Raw genomic sequence first — 17,852 nt, 5'->3', positions numbered from 1 at the left:
CTTTATCAATCAAGTTTAAACAGTAGAATCAAATGTAATATAATATTACTTTAATGTTATATATTACTTTATCAATCAAGTTTACAGTAGTATCAAATATATAATATATTACTTTAATGTTATATATTACTTTATCAATCAAGTTTAAACAGTAGAATCAAATAAAGTATATTACTTTAATGTTATATATTACTTTATCAATCAAGTTTAAACGGTAGAATCAAATGTAATATAATATTACTTTAATGTTATATATTACTTTATCAATCAAGTTTAAACGGTAGAATCAAATGTAATATAATATTACTTTAATGTTATATATTACTTTATCAATCAAGTTTAAACGGTAGAATCAAATGTAATATAATATTACTTTAATGTTATATATTACTTTATCAATCAAGTTTAAACAGCTAAATCAAATTCAAATTGTCAAATCACATAAACATATATTTCTAAAAAAAAAACATTTATTACTACAAATCATTTGATGAAATTAATCGGAACCAAAAAAATATCCAAAGGGTATAGTGTAATTAATTCAACTTTTGACTATTATTAAACTTGAGTGTATTTAGAAAATGAAAGCACAAGAATAAGCAATATTGGTGTCAAGTAGCACTATATAGATGTAATGACTACCACTTATGATGAATTGCACAAGAACATGGTCATTATCTTTTCATAATTCTGGAACCACCTGGAAATCATCTATTATTTCAAAACCTTGTTCTTGTAATAAATCATTTGTCTCCTGCAATAAAAAAAAATAGCGTCCCTTATGTTACTTTTAGAATTAAAGTAATTTCATTAATTCAATAGTATAATATGGACAGCAATAGCCAATTTTGCTAATCAAATCTGATCAAAAGCACTTAGGACCTTTTCCAAAATATTCATAAAGCTTCTGTCAAATACAATTTCAACACCAATCCCAATATATAATTGTAAATGACTTTAAGATCATATTTTGAGAGATTCTTGCTTACATAGATGATTAAAAAAATTTCACAACTAACCTTAGATTTAGTGTTTCTAGTGAAGGTATAGAAATCTGAATCTGGTAGCAAAGAAACTCCTAGATCCATGTCATCTGGTACCATATGTAGTCCACAATCTTTCAATAATCTTTTCTTATTTTCTTCTTCTTCTTCCTCTTCTTTATTCTTATGATCTGAATTGTTCAATTCATCAATAAAATTTAAGAGAGAAAACTTTGGAAAAATATTTATCTTGAAGAATGTTATTTTTTAAGTTGATAAAGTTCCAGACTTTTCAGTCAAGTGACAAAAAAGGTGCTTTTTGACAAAAAATTTTGTGCAAATAAAATATAAACATTCTAATCTTAAATGATTTTTAAACTGGAGAATGGCAAAAAAAAAAAAAAAATTCTTCACTCAAAATGAAAATTTTTTGACACAATGTGTTTGTGTTATCTTTCATTATCCTACTAAGAATGAAGAACATTCTGCATATGAATCTATGACTGTTGAAAACAAAACTTACTGTTGAAGGGTTTGACGTCTAATTCTTGAAGATCATCACTAAGACTAGACTGACTAGATATTGTTTCTACTGGTGTCTGTAATTGAGCTAAGGTGGCTAATGTATCTTTATCTTCTTTAGGCATGGTATTCCACAAACCTGAAACCATAGAAGCTACTGATGGTGATGCAATTTCACTTCTTGACATAAAGCCTTCCAGTTGACTTGCCATTTGGTGGTAGAATAAAAAATATCTGCAATAGAGCAAATCAATGGTAAGATACAATGGTTAGATACCATGTTCACACTTATGTTTTAAAGCAGGTTGAATGCGATTTAAAGCCTTAGATCGCATCAGCACATCATATTGAAATCACTTTGGAACAATCTCTAATAGCTCTAAAGAAACCTCCTTTCAAAACCTGCTTTCACAGACATTGTACTTTTCGACAACGAGTATGACTGGCTTATCACGCTATAAGCACAACACCCATTTCAGGCATGCATCATGGCATGACTATTTACACTGTTCTACAGTATGAAAACCTGCTATTGATTCATGAGTATTTTATTCATGTTGCTACTTGTAATGTCTGTAAATAATCCAGTGATGGTATGGTCCAGGTCAGAGACTTCTCTTGCTTCAGATATATGTCTGATTCTCAACATTCTGTCGCATTCTTCGAAAGAAAACCACCATAAAGTACAGTGGAAGCTGAATTCTACCATTGTTTTCGTTTGGCATCTCTTGATCATGTTGAATGACCTTCACCCTTGCATTGATTTATAGCAGGTTATAGCGCTGTAAGTGTGACACATTTTGTATGGCATCAAATCGCTTAAAAGTCACAGCAAAAGTATCAAAGCTATCATCTGGAATTCCATGAGGAGTTACTATGCATTATGTTTATATATCAAAATTCCCACTAAAGTTTTCTAAACACAAATCTAACTGCAATGCCAAAAAACAATAGTTTAAGTGGAATTGTAAGAACCACAGACGTCTGTCCTCTTTACAATTCCTTTAAAAAAAGACACTTTAAACTCTAGCCAATTGTAGGTTAGGTACATTAAGCTTCATTTGCAATGGAAATTTGAGTTAGAAGGTAACTTACCCATCAAAATCAGAACAATCAGCATCTTTATCAAAAACACCATTTATAATAGGTAGATTATTATTTCTCTTACTACTACTTTCAGCTGGCTGATCAGAAAACATCCTAGAAATAAATATCAAATTTCATTTAACAATGTTATAAAACAGCACAAAAAATTTCCTCCTGGAAAAAATTAGATAACTTTCAATAGTCTAAAGAAATATCAAGGAAAGATCATTCCAGAGAGTTTGCTGAAGGCTGGTAAAGAGAATCCATTGTGTTATTGTGAAATACCCAAGTATTTTGTTACTTAAAAACTTACGATTCAAGGCGTCTTCTGCACTTTGGAACATAACCTTCTTCTCGTCTATGTCTTGGTAACTCTCTATCTAAATTACTATAAAATAACACATGGATGCTTTTGTGACTGAGAACAGGCCATGGTTGGCCATTTTCAGGGGGTTGATTCAGGTCTTGAATATATGTAAAAAGTCTCCAGAATTACAAAAATTGTCAAACTTGAACTTGTGTTCTATTTCTATATGTCTTTTATATATGACAGTGACAGACTCAAGAAAAGTCATTCTAATTTTCAAATGGAGATAATATTGGACATCATAAATTTGAGGGCTAAAATTTCTGTGGTGAGTTAAAAAAAAAAATCCTGCTGGATGACAAACCTGTCCCTTAACATTCAAAGTGAGAAACAGATTTTTGAAGTATAAACAAAGTTATTCAGTTAAATACAACACATACTGTATAAAGACAAGTACATGACAATCTGATGTAAACTAAAGTAGAAAAGGACAATAACTATGTATCTAATAGATAAAATAAATCATTTCAAATCAGATCTGAAAATAAAAAATCAACAACTTACAGTTTTCTCTTGCAGGATAGTTTTTGAGGTGAATCATGAAACAAACTGGATTCTAAAATAGATTCTCTATTATCTGGAGTCCTGAAAAACAAGGTTACATTTTTATCTTTAAACATAAAAGGCCACGATCTGCTTTAACAACAAACTGTAATATTTCTGAATGAATTTGTTGGTTTCCTATGTTCAAATTTTCTTGAGCTTTAGCCATAGACCAGCTGACAGACAGAATCCTAGAGTACTCATTTGCTTGTAAGTATACGCTCATTTTTTTTCCTATGGTTCAACATTTTAATTTTGGTCCTGAAGGTATATAAAAAATCTTGAGAAATACCAAAACTGAACAAATATATTAGAAATTTAAGAAACTCTGTAAACACATGGATTTGAAGACTCAAATTTTGACATTGAACTGTGAATACTTTTACTGATTAACTTGAGTAAAAATTTCTGTTTCGGAGACTATGGTACTACGGTCAAATAGATGACAAACTTGTGTCTTTAAAATATTTCAGCAACTGCAAACCTGTTGTTCAAAAACTGTGAAACTCGTAACTGAGTGAAAATGGCTCAAAGTTGATCAAACAATCAGATCCAACCAAAAGCTTCCACCCAAATGACAGACCACTCTATAAAAACAACTCACTTTTCAGTCTGTACATCACAACTATCATCAGTATCAAATGTTTCAAGACATATTAAATTATCTTCTTCTTTAATCTCTGCTTGACTGTGATCTTCTTCAGTCTCCCTTTCATTTTCCTCTTCTTCTTCAGACTAAAATTTGATAGATTGTAACAATATGATTTGATTTTAGCAGTTAAATAAGTTGTGACACTGCAGAAATTTCTACACAAACATTATCTGCTGAATTAAATTTTCAGTCCACAATGTCAATCAATGTCAATTCATTTTTAAGTGTTGGGATGTTCAATTGTGTTGTTAATTAAATAAATTAGCTACAAACCTCTGAGGGAAGTTTAACTGGAGTAAATCCTAAACTAAATGAAGCTGTTTTCATGGGTGTAGCTGATTCCTCTAAGAAATCTGTTGAACTTTCAAAAGATGACGAAAAATTCAACTGAAAAATAAAATAAAAGGATAACTCCAAGGAAAGTTTTTTGAAAGATTAAGTTGATATTTTCATGAGCTTATGAGTCAATTTACTTATTAAAGGGACATTAACCTTGTCTAGGGAAAATAAATCTTCCTTTTTTGTTAACCTTATTGAATGCTTTAGTAATAGTGGTAAAATTTAGCAACCATTATAAGATAATCTTTGTCAGAAGATGTTGACTCTTTGCCTCCTATTTTAAGCCATCTAATGGATCTTAACATAAAAGTAACATGCATATGAATTATCAAACCAACAGGAGTTTCAGAATCTATATATAGTAAGGATAAGTATATCGTACACCTAAGATAATTAAGGCAATGAAAACCCTCAACATTGGTGAAAATGATATTGGCTTAAACAAACCTGTTTGGTGACTTTAGCTAATTTAGGTGAAGCTAATAAAACATCTGTTTCTGATATATACAATGGTGAGTTAAGATAGGGATCGGATAGAGCAGCCATAGAAGGATCAGAACTGTTATTCAAAGCTGGATGTGATTTTTCTGGAGTTAGTTGTATGGGAACAGTGTGTACATCATCTTCATCGTCTATATTCTGTACCATCAACATTTCAACCTACAGAATTTAATTATCAAGCAAAAATGTACAGCTGTAATATGAAGTCACCAAGCCTTTTGCACACTGAAATCGGAAACAACTTAAACCAAATTTGCATAATGACAAAGAAAAGCTGGTCACAAATTAAGGATGCTTACAGACTTGACATTTGACCGAAATAAAATCTGTCTATTGCAGAAAAGATACAAATTGGTGTTTTAATCCTACTTCTCTTAAACTGTTTTGCTAATGGGCTTCTATTTTCAACTGTAACCTGATCTTTTACCATGCTTGCTACTTTCCTGAGAAAAGCTCCTGGTTCTGAACAATTCAGTTTTCAAGTTTACCATCTCAATTAACCATTCATTACATCAAACAAGAAAAATTCAAATAATGAATATCGGTAAATAAATAAAATGATTAAATGACTGTTACCTTTTTAGTATCACCAGCAAGAGGAATAATATGACCATCTAGTAAACCATGAGAATAGTATGTTCTATTTTTGTTGACATTATTGACAGTAGTAGAAGGTAAACCCTGAAAAATTCCAAGACATGTACAACTCCATTATCTTAGATCGTGAAATCAAGCCTATTTCCCACTCCGTATTTTTATAAATAAATTGCAGATTTAACAGTTTAATTTTGAACTTCCATCTCTGTACTGACTTCATTTCTAACCTCATGTTCACAATGTCAAGCTATTATTAACTTCCTCTTATTACTTGACTGTATTTGTCACCTTTTTTTCTGATTGGCTGTATTTTCGCTGGCACACAATCCAATCAAATTGCTGCACTCTGTGATAAGGTGGCATTTGACAATCATACCTTATCACTAGCTCTCTCACCTTTTGGATATTATTTCTATTAGCTTGTAGAACCATATTACCAATTCTAGTGACAATTGACAGTTTTTCAAAATTAACAGTCATGTCTACTAACTGTCCCTCTATATCAGATAATAAATGATATCTTCTTCTACCATGTGATGATCTACAAAAAAGAATGAAATTTACTTTATGAAGTCACAGCATTGCTAACATGAAGAAACAAAGTGTCCTAAATATCTGGTTTACAAACTTATGGAGCTCAACTTCAGCTATTCATATCCCAATGAATATTTTTCAGAATGAAAATCTGATATATGCCTGAAACTACAAAGTATCATACTGATTAGTTTTGGGTTGCTATTAACACAAATTTATATCAAATCTTACTGTGAAAAAATTTCAGACTGTTTTTCTTCAAAATCTGATTTGATGTCATTGAGTGAAGCTGGGTGATAAGTCTCTCCTTCTTTCCATAAAACTGTTTTTCCCAATTCTGGAGCTGTAAATAAACAATAATAAGAAATCCACTGAAGTCATGTGTTGGAAAATTTTCAAAATGCTTTAGCATCTTGCATGTAAAGATATTTCTTTATTGAAGTATATTATCCAGATATGCCAATTAATAAAAAAAAATGTAAAACTTCCCAAGCCTACCTTTTAAGTTAAATAACTGACTTAATGTGTATTCCAAATGGTTAATGTGTCGTTCTGTTTCTTGTAATATCAATGCCTGAAAAACAAAGTAAATGGTGATTCTAAATTCTAAAAACAAATTTTGACACGTTTTTCATAAATCAAGGGCAATAACTCAAAAACTGTTCAGCGAAAGATTATATTTTGGGCGTATATAAAAAAAAGTTTTATGGCATCACTGTATTATGTATTATAAGCAGCTTTTGAGATAATGACATCAAAAAGGCTTAATTTAAGTGGAATTGGGAGAACCAGACATTTGACTCGAAATTGGAATGGTGGAAACTGATGCTATCACTGTCCCAGATTCGTATAAAAATTTCACTATCTATTTGAAGCAAAATCTCACCTTGGAAACTTTTTTTTTAGATAATTTATTTGCATTTGGAATAACAAGTTTTAGTGTGTCATAGCAACTGGCTACACTGGCTCTCCATTTAGCATCACTTTGTCGTCTTCTCACTCGAACAGGTGTTAATCCACGGACAGGTGTTAAAACTCGTTTAGACATCCTGATTGTCTTCTATGTTCCAGTCTACACATTTGTATAAGAAAAAGATTTCTATTCATAACTGTGATACATTTGTCACCCAAACATGTCCATTCATTTTTTATGTATAAAATAATAAATTCAGCAAATTTGGTTAGGCTAATGCCACTAATGAAGTTTTTCCTGAATCAAAAAATAATTCATATTGTCATAAATATTGTTTGATATAGGGATAGGCTACAGGAGAAGATTCTGTATATGCAAGGAACTGCAAGTTGACCTTTCCTTTTTTTGGAGTTTTGCTCTTTCACTCTTTTCAGTTTCAGATGAGTGTAAGTTACTGTAAGACCTAATTGGCATAACCTATGGCATTGCCATTGGTAGGCTACTCAAAAAATATAAAACCACAACGCCTTGTAATACCTAGTCTAATCCTAACAAACTATTTTGTTTCACAACATTTACAACTTTGGCGGAATTTTTCTCATATACTAAATTATCAAGGAGGAATTTATTCTTACAGTCTTAAATGACAAAAGACTGGATAGATCTAATCTTTGTCAATTGGTGGAATTTTATTTTTATTTCTCAGTATCATAATAATTATCATATTTTTATAAGATAAGAATTAGGTATTGTTTTTCCCGCTTAGAATATCCATCCTTTCCTATTAATACATTCAATGTTTGCTTGTTGTTTCACCAAGGCTATATATTAAAAAGCGCAAAATATTTGCGCGTTTTGGTAGTCTATGTCAAACATATCGTGCAGGCGGCGCGCCATATTTAAAACACGTGTTTATCTGTGGAAAAAAACTAATGAAATCTGCGAATTCTGTGTATTCATGACTAAACAATGATTACAATGTATGTGGATAATCCTGTTTTATATTTATGACTACAGTACCTGATATGGAGATCTACTTTATTGATGATATTGCCGACTTTCTATGACTTCCGCCGAATCTCTCAGCTGAAAAGTTTGTTTACCTTATACCACGTGACCTAAAATTCTCTCTGAAATGCTGTCGATTGGTCAATGTAGTATAGTACGCTTATTGTGATTAGCTGCTATAAATAGAATCCACTTCTGCAAGGCTTGTATCGTCTGTTTCATTGCCGAGCAGAAATGTAAAACAATGTTGTACAATATGTCAAAACAAATCGAAAAAAGAGTCAACAATATTATTTTTAAAAAGTACATCACAAATTGACAGACGTGCCGTTTTGCCTTTTGGCGAGAGTGATGCGGCCTTGTTAATCCGAAGGCTTCATCCGAACATCCGTATTTGACGAGTGGGCCTACAGCTTTGGTGACGTCGTCCGCTACACTTGATCCTGCAGATTTTTACCACATGGAATGTATACATGTCGAGGTTAGCTACACCTTTTAAGTCTTCCAGATTCCTTCTCCATGATGGCATATTATGAAGTGTAGCTGCCTCTCATGTCAGAAGAGTATTTGAATTTGTAGAGATTTTGAGTTTGTACTTTTAGACCAATAATCTAATTTACCTGTACTCTAGAACTACTAACCAGATAGCAGACCATGAAAGGCCTTTTTACAATGTAAAACCATTTGGATATGACCTATGGTTTCCGACACTATTGTCATTGCCATCTATACTATAGTATTTTTTGTAAGCTTATAAGGCCCAGAACTCACATACTTGATACAAAACAGCAGAATTAAGTTTGAGGGTTACAATGGTATTCAGCATGACTGTATTCTACTAGGGAATATGCAATTATTAAAGTATCATTATAACTCCAAGAATAAATTATGTGAAGATTGACAAAAGCAGTATAATTTTATTTCCTCTTTAATCACATTCAGTTACAATTTGATGGTATAATTCAGAATTTAGCAACATAGCACTATTCAAGCAAAATATATTGATATCAATTTACAACAACAGCTATCAACAAATAGAGACTCAAATTTTAAGTATAAAAGAATCTCTTGTAAGACTAAAACATGAAAGATGATGATGAAGCAATAATCATATTTACATGATGATACTAAGAAATTCTCCATGATACAAGTTTGGTTCATGGTTTTCCAGGTTCAAAATAGATGGTAAAGTCTTAATTGATGGCTAATTCAATAATTAGACGACTATATCAGACTTTATAAATTGCAAGAAAGTAAAAATAATTGAATTAGAAAAATATCACCCGTCCAAATGCAAAATATTCTGTAAAAATTTTGCAAATCTGAATTCATGACTATAAACCTAAAGCTAACAGAAACCACACAGGGTGTTTAATAGTAAGTATTTACTTTCATGACTAAGATATGGCAGATTGCAAACTCTTAACTGCAGTGATACAGTACATTATTATATTTTTGCAGTTAAAGTGTGTCAACTGGTTTCATGCAAGTAAACGTAACATTTTTGACAGTTGATCTGTTTCTGTAATAACTCTTCATCTATCTCATCTTGTATCGAAGGCTCTCTGACATCTCTGATAATTCTCCCTTAAAGTCTAGCTCTAGTTGAAAATCCAAGTCTCGCTGGAAAAAAAATGAAAAGGACAAGTAAGAAATAGAAAGGAATTGTATCAGTCTAAAATAATTCCTACTCCATGCCATTCTTTGATACAACTGCAGTTCAAATCCTATTAACATATTTTAGGAAAACTTAAATTAAGATCCATTATGCTAACTTCATGAACATTTTTAACATTTATAAAAACAACTTACATTATTTTGTTTATTAGGCTTCATGGAAAAGGTACCATTCAGTTCTTCTCCCTTCTTAATAGTTAAATCATTATCACCCAAATAGAATACAGTTTGTTTCCAATGTGTATAAGGAGCTTCTGGAGCTGAAAATAGAACAAATGATTAAATGAAACCAACAAAGGATAAGTTGGCATGAATTTCAAATGATATGATATATCATAATCAATAATTAAAGATGCTGTACCTGTTATTTATAGACTTTATTATATTCTGAATAATATTAAGGAAGTAAGATGGCAGATCATGGTCATATAAACCCATTTCAGCATTTGGCATCATTCAAAATGGCTTTATAAAAGTATTGGATAATTGTTATTTATTACATCATCAAAATATTACTGCCTGCCCGATACATGTCACTAATCCATTTGACACATTTTTGAGGAGGAATCAATTTGACTGAATTTCATTTTGAATCATATCCATAAGTTAAAATACCTTCAAAATCTTATAACAAATCAAATCAAAATTGACTGCCTCACAAACAACAATGTGTTCAAGGGGTGTCTAACATATTGTTAGGTAAATATCAACTGACCCTAGGCTGCATCAGATAATTAATAAATAATTACACAACAGTATCCTATAAACAATATAACAGTATCTTCCTAATTAAAACATAAACTTACCAGTTGAGAAACCAGTTCGTTTATGACATTTGGTAAATTCTATGTTGAAAAATGTAACTAAAGCATGTAAATAATCACTTCTTCGACATTGAAGGTGGAAAGGTTGTGTAAATACCATATCTTCTATTTTAACAGTGTATATATCAACTTCCTGCAAAAAATATTCAATATAATAAACGGACATACATGAACAGGAAGTTTTATGTCTTTCTTTCTACTCCAGCTACTGAGCATAAGCTCAGCTGTTCCTACTCTTTATCTAGGAATATAGCACACAGGGTCTCAATTTCATTTCCTATCCAGAAAGCTAAACGCTTTTTACATATCAGTCCCTTGTATCATATGATGCAAGCTAATCAAGATGAAATTATGTTAACAGTTTAATCAATAATATAATTCTAGAAAGAATATAATTGTGGCCTACCTTTACTAAACAAGAATTAGTGACAACTTGTTTATGATCTACTACATCAACTAATGGTTCATTGATAGCTACACCTCTAATAATACTCATGTCAAATCCATATACATTATCCCACCCTAAAAATAACATAAGCAATCAGCACTAGAGTAAGATAGTGGGGAATCACATTTAGTCTGTGAATTCAATTTTACATTTAACAATTTACCATTTGCTTTGGTTGTTTCTTTCTCCATTGCTTTTTGCTTATACCTCTAATTCTAAGCCTCTTTTGCCATTATGGAAAATCACATTACCTTATTCATAATAAATGCAACTAAAGACCCAAATTAAATGAGTCATATACAATTTCAAGCCAGATAAGCACAGCAAACAATCAAAACTTACAGTTAATTTTTTCATCTTTATACTGTCTATCTTCAATACCACATATATACAAAGTAGCTCTGTCTGGGAATATCAGACCATCTTTAGCCTAAAAATAGATCAATAAGCAGTCGTTTAAAAGACTAAATCTTTTTCCGTTGAACTTGGAAAATTATGGTCATATTAGCAAGTACTTTTTTGAGAACTCGAGAATGTATAGAGCGAAGAACAGAGGAGAAGAAGTGAAAACAAGTAAAATTGTTCTATTTTGAAATTTGAAATAAAAAAAAAAGGCAGCAAATATGAGCACTAAATCAAATTAGTGAGTATATTTTAACATTTCAACTGGGTTTTATTAACCAGAAATAAGGATGTTTATTGCATCGAGTTACTGTTCTGGTTCTACTAATGATCTGAAGATCCTCCAAGGAAGAAAGTGAAAGCAGTGTAATTTTCTGTAGTTGTCAAGAATATAGCTGTATTACAACTTTAGAAAAATAAAATTTTGTGATGCCCATAAGCTTAAAGGATACCTACCAGCCATTTGTCTCTGGCAAAGATGACAGTATTTAACATAGACTCGTAAAACAAACAATAACCCATCCATTCACTGATAATAATATCAACTTTCTCGATACCATCAGGTAATACTACTTCTTCTACTTTACCTTTTACCAATGTTATAACTAAAAAAAAAAAATCAATTTGTTCAGTCAAAAGAATTACACACATGCACATAGTGTGCAAAGTTAAAATTTCCACGAATTTGAGACTCAACTATCAACTTTGTCAAGTCTGCATTCCTTACAAATAACCAAGGTCACCCTTAAGTCAATAACTAATGGACACATGAAAAGCCAACCTACCTTTATCTAGTCTATTATCAACTATTATTTTCTGAGCATAGTCAATGATACTGGAACATTCAATCTACAAATATGAATTTAAATTACAGTCATGTATGAGCAGAGTGAATCCTTCAAAGATTTAAGGTATTATTATTTTATTCGATTTGGAACTTTATGTTTGAACATATGTGAATTGTAAGTACAAATATGTGACCCTGCACATCGTATCAGGTATTAAGTTCCACTGCCCAGTAATGAGCTGGCAGTGAGGTATTAAAGGGGACTCAAATTTTGATATTAAATTGACTATATCTTCTGAAAAGAGAAAGCTATTGAGATGGAATTGGTATCAAAATGTAGCTGATGATGCCAGGAATCCAAATATACTAATAGCTCTACATACACCAAATGCTACTTAATACCTGGTCTCTGATTGGCATACAATCCAATGAAATCATTGATTTACAAACATTCCCGATGCAAGATCGGAGGCTATTGCAGTCTGGTTATCAAAATAAAGGTCATAATAGCTGGACATTCCGAAGATGCTAAAATCCTATTGAACTTTATTGCAAAATATTGACTTTGACTCTCACCCCAATGACTTTCTTAGCACCAGCTTTAGCAGCAAACATACTGAGTATACCAGTACCGCAACCAACATCAAGTACTATTTTATCTTTAAATAGATGTTTGTTATAATACATTGAATTTCTGTATGTTAATGTTCGCACTTCATCTTTCAACATTTCCTGAAATGAAACAAGTTTCAAGGTGCAAAAATTATGAGCTATAGAATGCTAAAGGACAAAAAAAAAACAAGTATATTTGGAATAAATTTTATGATTGAAGGTTGACAGGATTTTTTTAAATGGGGGCAACTGGTAAAAATATTTCATGTAAGCATTTCACCCTTTATAGTTCCATTTTACAAGAGTGGTTACTGGGCCCTGGATGCAGACAATAACATTAACCACCTTGTATACCATAAAATAGTTAGACCACCTAAACTTTACCACAAAAAATGAATATGAGTAATTCACATCATACACATACCTCGTGTATTCCGAAATGTGCATAAGAATCAAAATAATAATCTTTAGAAGTCATATCATCTAGACCAGCATTGACTGCATTGCCATTAGTATTGGCTGTTGATACATCAACAGCATCACTAGTACTGCTTGTAGGTGTCACCTGAAATAGAGTATAGATAACTTATTATTGCTATAAACTATAGTAATTCTTGGAAAGACTTTGCATTGATAAATATATATGAACATAAGTGTATGTTGGTGGAGTTGAGGAAAAAACTTACACTCTGACTACATTGAGCTCTGAATTGAGTTTTTTTCCCTCATTTCATAATTTATAAATAATCAAAATAAATTTTTCAATGGTACCGGTATTACATTTGTCTTAGAATGTCCAAGGGGCAATAGAAAATATAAGGTTCTGTGATTTAACATCTAAAACAGACACACTTCCCTTCCAGAAAATTCAAGTGAAAATGAAATACTTTTCCGACTGAAAATTTCCCTCTATAGAATCAGGTTTACAAAAAATAACTTTCTCAGTGGTTAACATTTTCAACAAGCCAAAGACAATCTTAGACTCTCAGAATTTTTTTGTAATTGATATTTCAATTCATTTGAAAATGATTGGCAAAATCAAAATCAGATTAGTCAGAGAGTAGATATGGTTGAAAACCACATGGGTTAAAAAGAGGCAAAAAACATTTTAGCTGAAAGGGGGGAAACCATGTTACTACCTACATCATCTCCCACTAGGAAATTTGGTTTTACAAAAAACAATATTCAGCCAAAGAAGCAACAAGAGAAAAAGTCCAAGTAATAAATTCGGTAGAAATTTCGAAGAGGGAAATGTGTTTATTTTCAATGTTATAAACAAAAGGCAAAATTTTATTTACCAACGAATATGCGAAAAGAGTAGGAGTAAGAAAATAATTCGGAAAAATGAACATGACAAAGAACACGAAATGTAAACAAGCGCAATTTGAATAACATGTTGATTCGATCATTATTCTATAAGCCAAGAATATGAAAAAAACATTCAGCTTAAATCACATTAATATTATATTATGTTATACCTCCATGTCGTCTGCCATTCTCTGTGTTTGTTCTTAAAATAATTCAACTCGTTTTATGACTCCACCATTGAACTGCGCGCACATGTTCGTCTATTGCGTAAAATTATACACAGAAATTGATGACGTAAATTGGAAACAATAACGTAACCAAAATTTCATATTTTGTGAATGAGAGAAGATAATTATGAAAGTAAGAAATAAGCCAGAGAAAGGGGAATATTATTTAAGAGTAGGTTAAAAAATTGGGAAAATATGACTCTGTGTAATATGAAGAGTTAAACAAACTAAAGCAAATTTCTAGTCCATTAAATAAAGTGGCTACGGTGTATTTCCAGGATATTAGGTACGTACTAATTTTCAATATCTCCGAGGGAAAGGTAAGAAAACGGATGGCGATTATGTTATTTTCACACATTTAGATATCTTCCTTTTTTTATAATTTGGTATGCATTTTCTTCTTCTATCATAGTGTAATATATTTGAAGAATTAAGGATTCTGTTGGCCAATCATTTGCTAAAAATTACGTCTAAAAATTGTTAGGTGTGTATGGGTTATGCCCCTTTATGGCTACAGATCTTGTTTGATTCGTCTCTCTGTTGTTATATTCTATATTTTAGATAGATAAAATTGAAGAAAGAAGTTTTGTTCTAATTTCTAGGGCTGATATATTCAGTTCTTTGCCACGTTCAAAACCCGGATAATTTGGGAAGATGAATATTTTTGTAGTTAAAGGGATACTACCTAGGTCTTAGAATAAACATAAAATTTTAAACTTGGCCAGTAAGAGCATTATATTCATCAGTAGATATACCTGGTGTCATAAATAACATAACAGGATCCTTATAAAATCCGATAAATCCAACAAACTTTATAAAAATGCAATTAACTATTGAAAAACTCTTAATATTATGATTAAGCGTTTTTCAATAATTGCTTAGTTTTATGAATTTTCCAATTTTTTAGATTTTACAGGAATTCTGTTGTAACTTTATAACACCAGGTAAGTTCACTGATGAATATATATTCATATTCTCATATTCTTGAGAATTAACTTTTATGTTCATTCTAAGATATCATCAATATTACAAAATTCTTACCGACTGTTGAGCAAGCGAGTGGCTGCTTCACCATGAGATTTTAACTGATTCTCCTCCATGAAATTACACATAGACATCCTTATCTAACCATATTCTTGGATTTTCTTATCCCATTTCTTCTTTGTGCCCTATATTTTCTGAATCTGAAGCCTTTTTAAATTGTAAACTGTGCATTATTGGAACTGCCATGTTGTTGTGAGAAAAGAAAGGAATGCGGGGAGTGCACATGCATGCATATTGAAACGATTTTAACCAATCACGGATGTCATTGACTGTATACACTGGTTATTCGTAAAAAGACTGGATAATTTCTTTATCAAGGTCACGCTATGGAAATCCTCATCGTAATTAGCTAATTATCGGCTAATTTGAGACTTTTGAGACAAACTGGTATTTTTCCCATTCATTAGAATACCTCTACTTTCGATTGATATAAGTATTGGTCGTCCAATAATCGATATTATATATATAAATGAAAATAAGGGAAACCATCTTTAAAATGTAAATCATGTAAAATGAAATTTAGTTATATTTACTGCAGAAAAGTACTATTTTCATTGTGTATTTAGTTTATATATCAGCTTCTCTCTTACATTATAAGAATGATATTGCAGTACTTGACAGATTTTTTAGCACTCGAAAATATGTGCTGATCTTACATTGAAATAACAGACAACATAGATGGCAAACATTTTAAAACGAACTTAAAATTGGAATGGTGCAAATTGATGGTATCAGTGTCCCCAATGCACTTTGAAATTTTAGAAAGCCTCTCTTACAACCCTCTAAGCCACTCCTCTTAATGGTGGTCAAGTTATTTTGTGATCTAATTCTGGTTACTATGTTGTAACCAGTTGTAATACAAATATTAGTACCGGTATTATAGCATTTTTTTACTGGAAAATATAGAATATTTAACAGAACCTGAAACTTTTTGTTAGTCAAGAGTTTCTCTTTGTGCCTTCTTAAGACGACTGACCAATTTCAGTCTGCATTTAAGTGCCATTTAAATGACCAATCCTGTAAGACATATTATACCTATTATACATTTTAGAACATTTCTCCAGAATGGTTTACTCACTTTGCTGTCCTAATATGCCTAGAAAAAAAATAGAGATAATAAAAATGTGACTAATCTTATGTTGTTATTTTTTTATGTGTTTGCCAGAATATAAACTTATGCATGCACATATCTATTATTTGATAAAAATGAATAGTTTAATACGTCAAGGTCAAGATTTTCATATATTTAGTGGTTGTAAATTTGAAGGTCTGACATATTGAGAAACAAGTTGTACTTGGAACTTAAACTAATTCTGACTTTACTAAGTGGTAGCCTGAACCCAATCACTTTTATTTTTCAGGCTCTAAAATTATCATAACCAAAATGTGGACTTTTCAAGCCAGAACTCTATCCAAAAAGTTCTTGCGACAGCTTTCTTCTGGATCAAAGCCTGTGCCACCTGCTTATCAATATATGTCACCATGGAAACGCCTTAATCAAGAATTAGGCTTTGGTGGTGAAGAAAAGCCATTTATTCCGAGAGAGACAAATTTTCTGATTGTTGGAGGTGGACTGGTTGGTATGTCTTTAGCTTACTGGTTAAAAGCATACAGCAATAAATATAGTGGTCAAAGCAAAGTGGTAGTTGTGGAAAGGGACCCTTCTTACACCAGAGCTTCAAGTGTTTTATCTTGTGGTGGACTACGACACCAGTTTAGTTTAGCTGAAAACATCCAACTGTCCATGTATACAACTGAGTTCTTACAAGAGATTAAAGAACATTTAAGTATTCTAGGGGAAAATGACCCACCAGATGTACAATTTAACCATCAGGGATATCTGTTTTTAGAAGGTCCAGAAAAAGCAGAAAAATTGGCTAAAATGGTAGATATGCAGAACCAGATGGGTGCTAAAATCAGACTTCTTACTAAATCACAATTGAAAGAAAAGTTCCCTTGGATCAATCTTGAAAATGTTGAAGTAGGTTCCTATGGAATACAAGGAGAAGGATGGTTTGATCCATATCTTTTTTTAAGATGTCTGTACCAAAAGAATCTTGCTTTGGGCATTGATATCGTACATGGTGAACTAGATAGATTTGAATTTCAACCTGGACCTTTAGGAAAAGACAGATTGTCAGGGGCATATATTAAAACTAATGATGGTCAGGAACATGGGATTAAATCAACTTTAGTGTTTAATTGTGCTGGAAGTTGGGCAAGGGAAATAGCAATGAAAGCTAACCTTTGCTCCAAAGATTGTAGTGATTTTGCTGTTCAACCTAGAAAGAGATATGTGTACACTTTCCATTGTCCAGATGGTCCTGGCATTGAGTCACCGTTTTTTGTGGATACTACTGGTGTATATTTCCGTAGGGAAGGACTTGGTGGGAATTATATTTGTGGTGCTTCCCCATCTAAAGATTATGAACCTCCTTCTGATGACCTTAGTGTTGACTATAAATTTTTTGAGGAAGC

At 31.6% G+C, this 17,852-nt stretch overlaps 3 protein-coding genes across 3 annotated transcripts; 1 reads left to right on the top strand and 2 right to left on the bottom strand.

Annotated features, from left to right (window-relative positions):
- Positions 1–633: 633 nt before the first annotated feature.
- LOTGIDRAFT_228205 (hypothetical protein) lies at positions 634–7,172 on the bottom strand (the record flags this gene model as incomplete). The annotated part of the gene is made up of 14 exons (XM_009053153.1): positions 634–754; positions 1,020–1,174; positions 1,507–1,739; positions 2,601–2,705; positions 2,905–2,979; positions 3,463–3,543; positions 4,106–4,236; positions 4,427–4,540; positions 4,940–5,152; positions 5,570–5,674; positions 5,987–6,131; positions 6,356–6,467; positions 6,623–6,698; positions 7,011–7,172. The coding sequence occupies 14 exons, from the start codon at positions 7,170–7,172 to the stop codon at positions 683–685; spliced, it is 1,779 nt and encodes a 592-aa protein (XP_009051401.1). The 3' UTR covers positions 634–682.
- Positions 7,173–9,584: 2,412 nt separating this feature from the next.
- LOTGIDRAFT_177209 (hypothetical protein) lies at positions 9,585–13,273 on the bottom strand (the record flags this gene model as incomplete). Its single annotated transcript, XM_009053152.1, has 9 exons — positions 9,585–9,668; positions 9,858–9,982; positions 10,529–10,679; positions 10,953–11,068; positions 11,337–11,424; positions 11,853–12,001; positions 12,182–12,245; positions 12,760–12,915; positions 13,220–13,273. The coding sequence occupies 9 exons, from the start codon at positions 13,271–13,273 to the stop codon at positions 9,585–9,587; spliced, it is 987 nt and encodes a 328-aa protein (XP_009051400.1).
- Positions 13,274–16,848: 3,575 nt separating this feature from the next.
- LOTGIDRAFT_103661 (hypothetical protein) lies at positions 16,849–17,850 on the top strand (the record flags this gene model as incomplete). Its single annotated transcript, XM_009053151.1, has 1 exon — positions 16,849–17,850. A coding segment is annotated over one exon (1,002 nt), but the record flags the coding sequence as incomplete, so codon positions are not given.
- Between the last annotated feature and the right edge of the window lie 2 nt (positions 17,851–17,852).

The sequence above is a fragment of the Lottia gigantea genome, assembly GCF_000327385.1.
Source record: "Lottia gigantea unplaced genomic scaffold LOTGIsca_2, whole genome shotgun sequence".
Classification (NCBI taxonomy): Eukaryota; Metazoa; Mollusca; class Gastropoda; family Lottiidae; genus Lottia; species Lottia gigantea.
The sequence above is the reverse complement of the archived record's forward strand: the minus strand, read 5'-3'. Positions and strand labels throughout refer to the sequence as shown.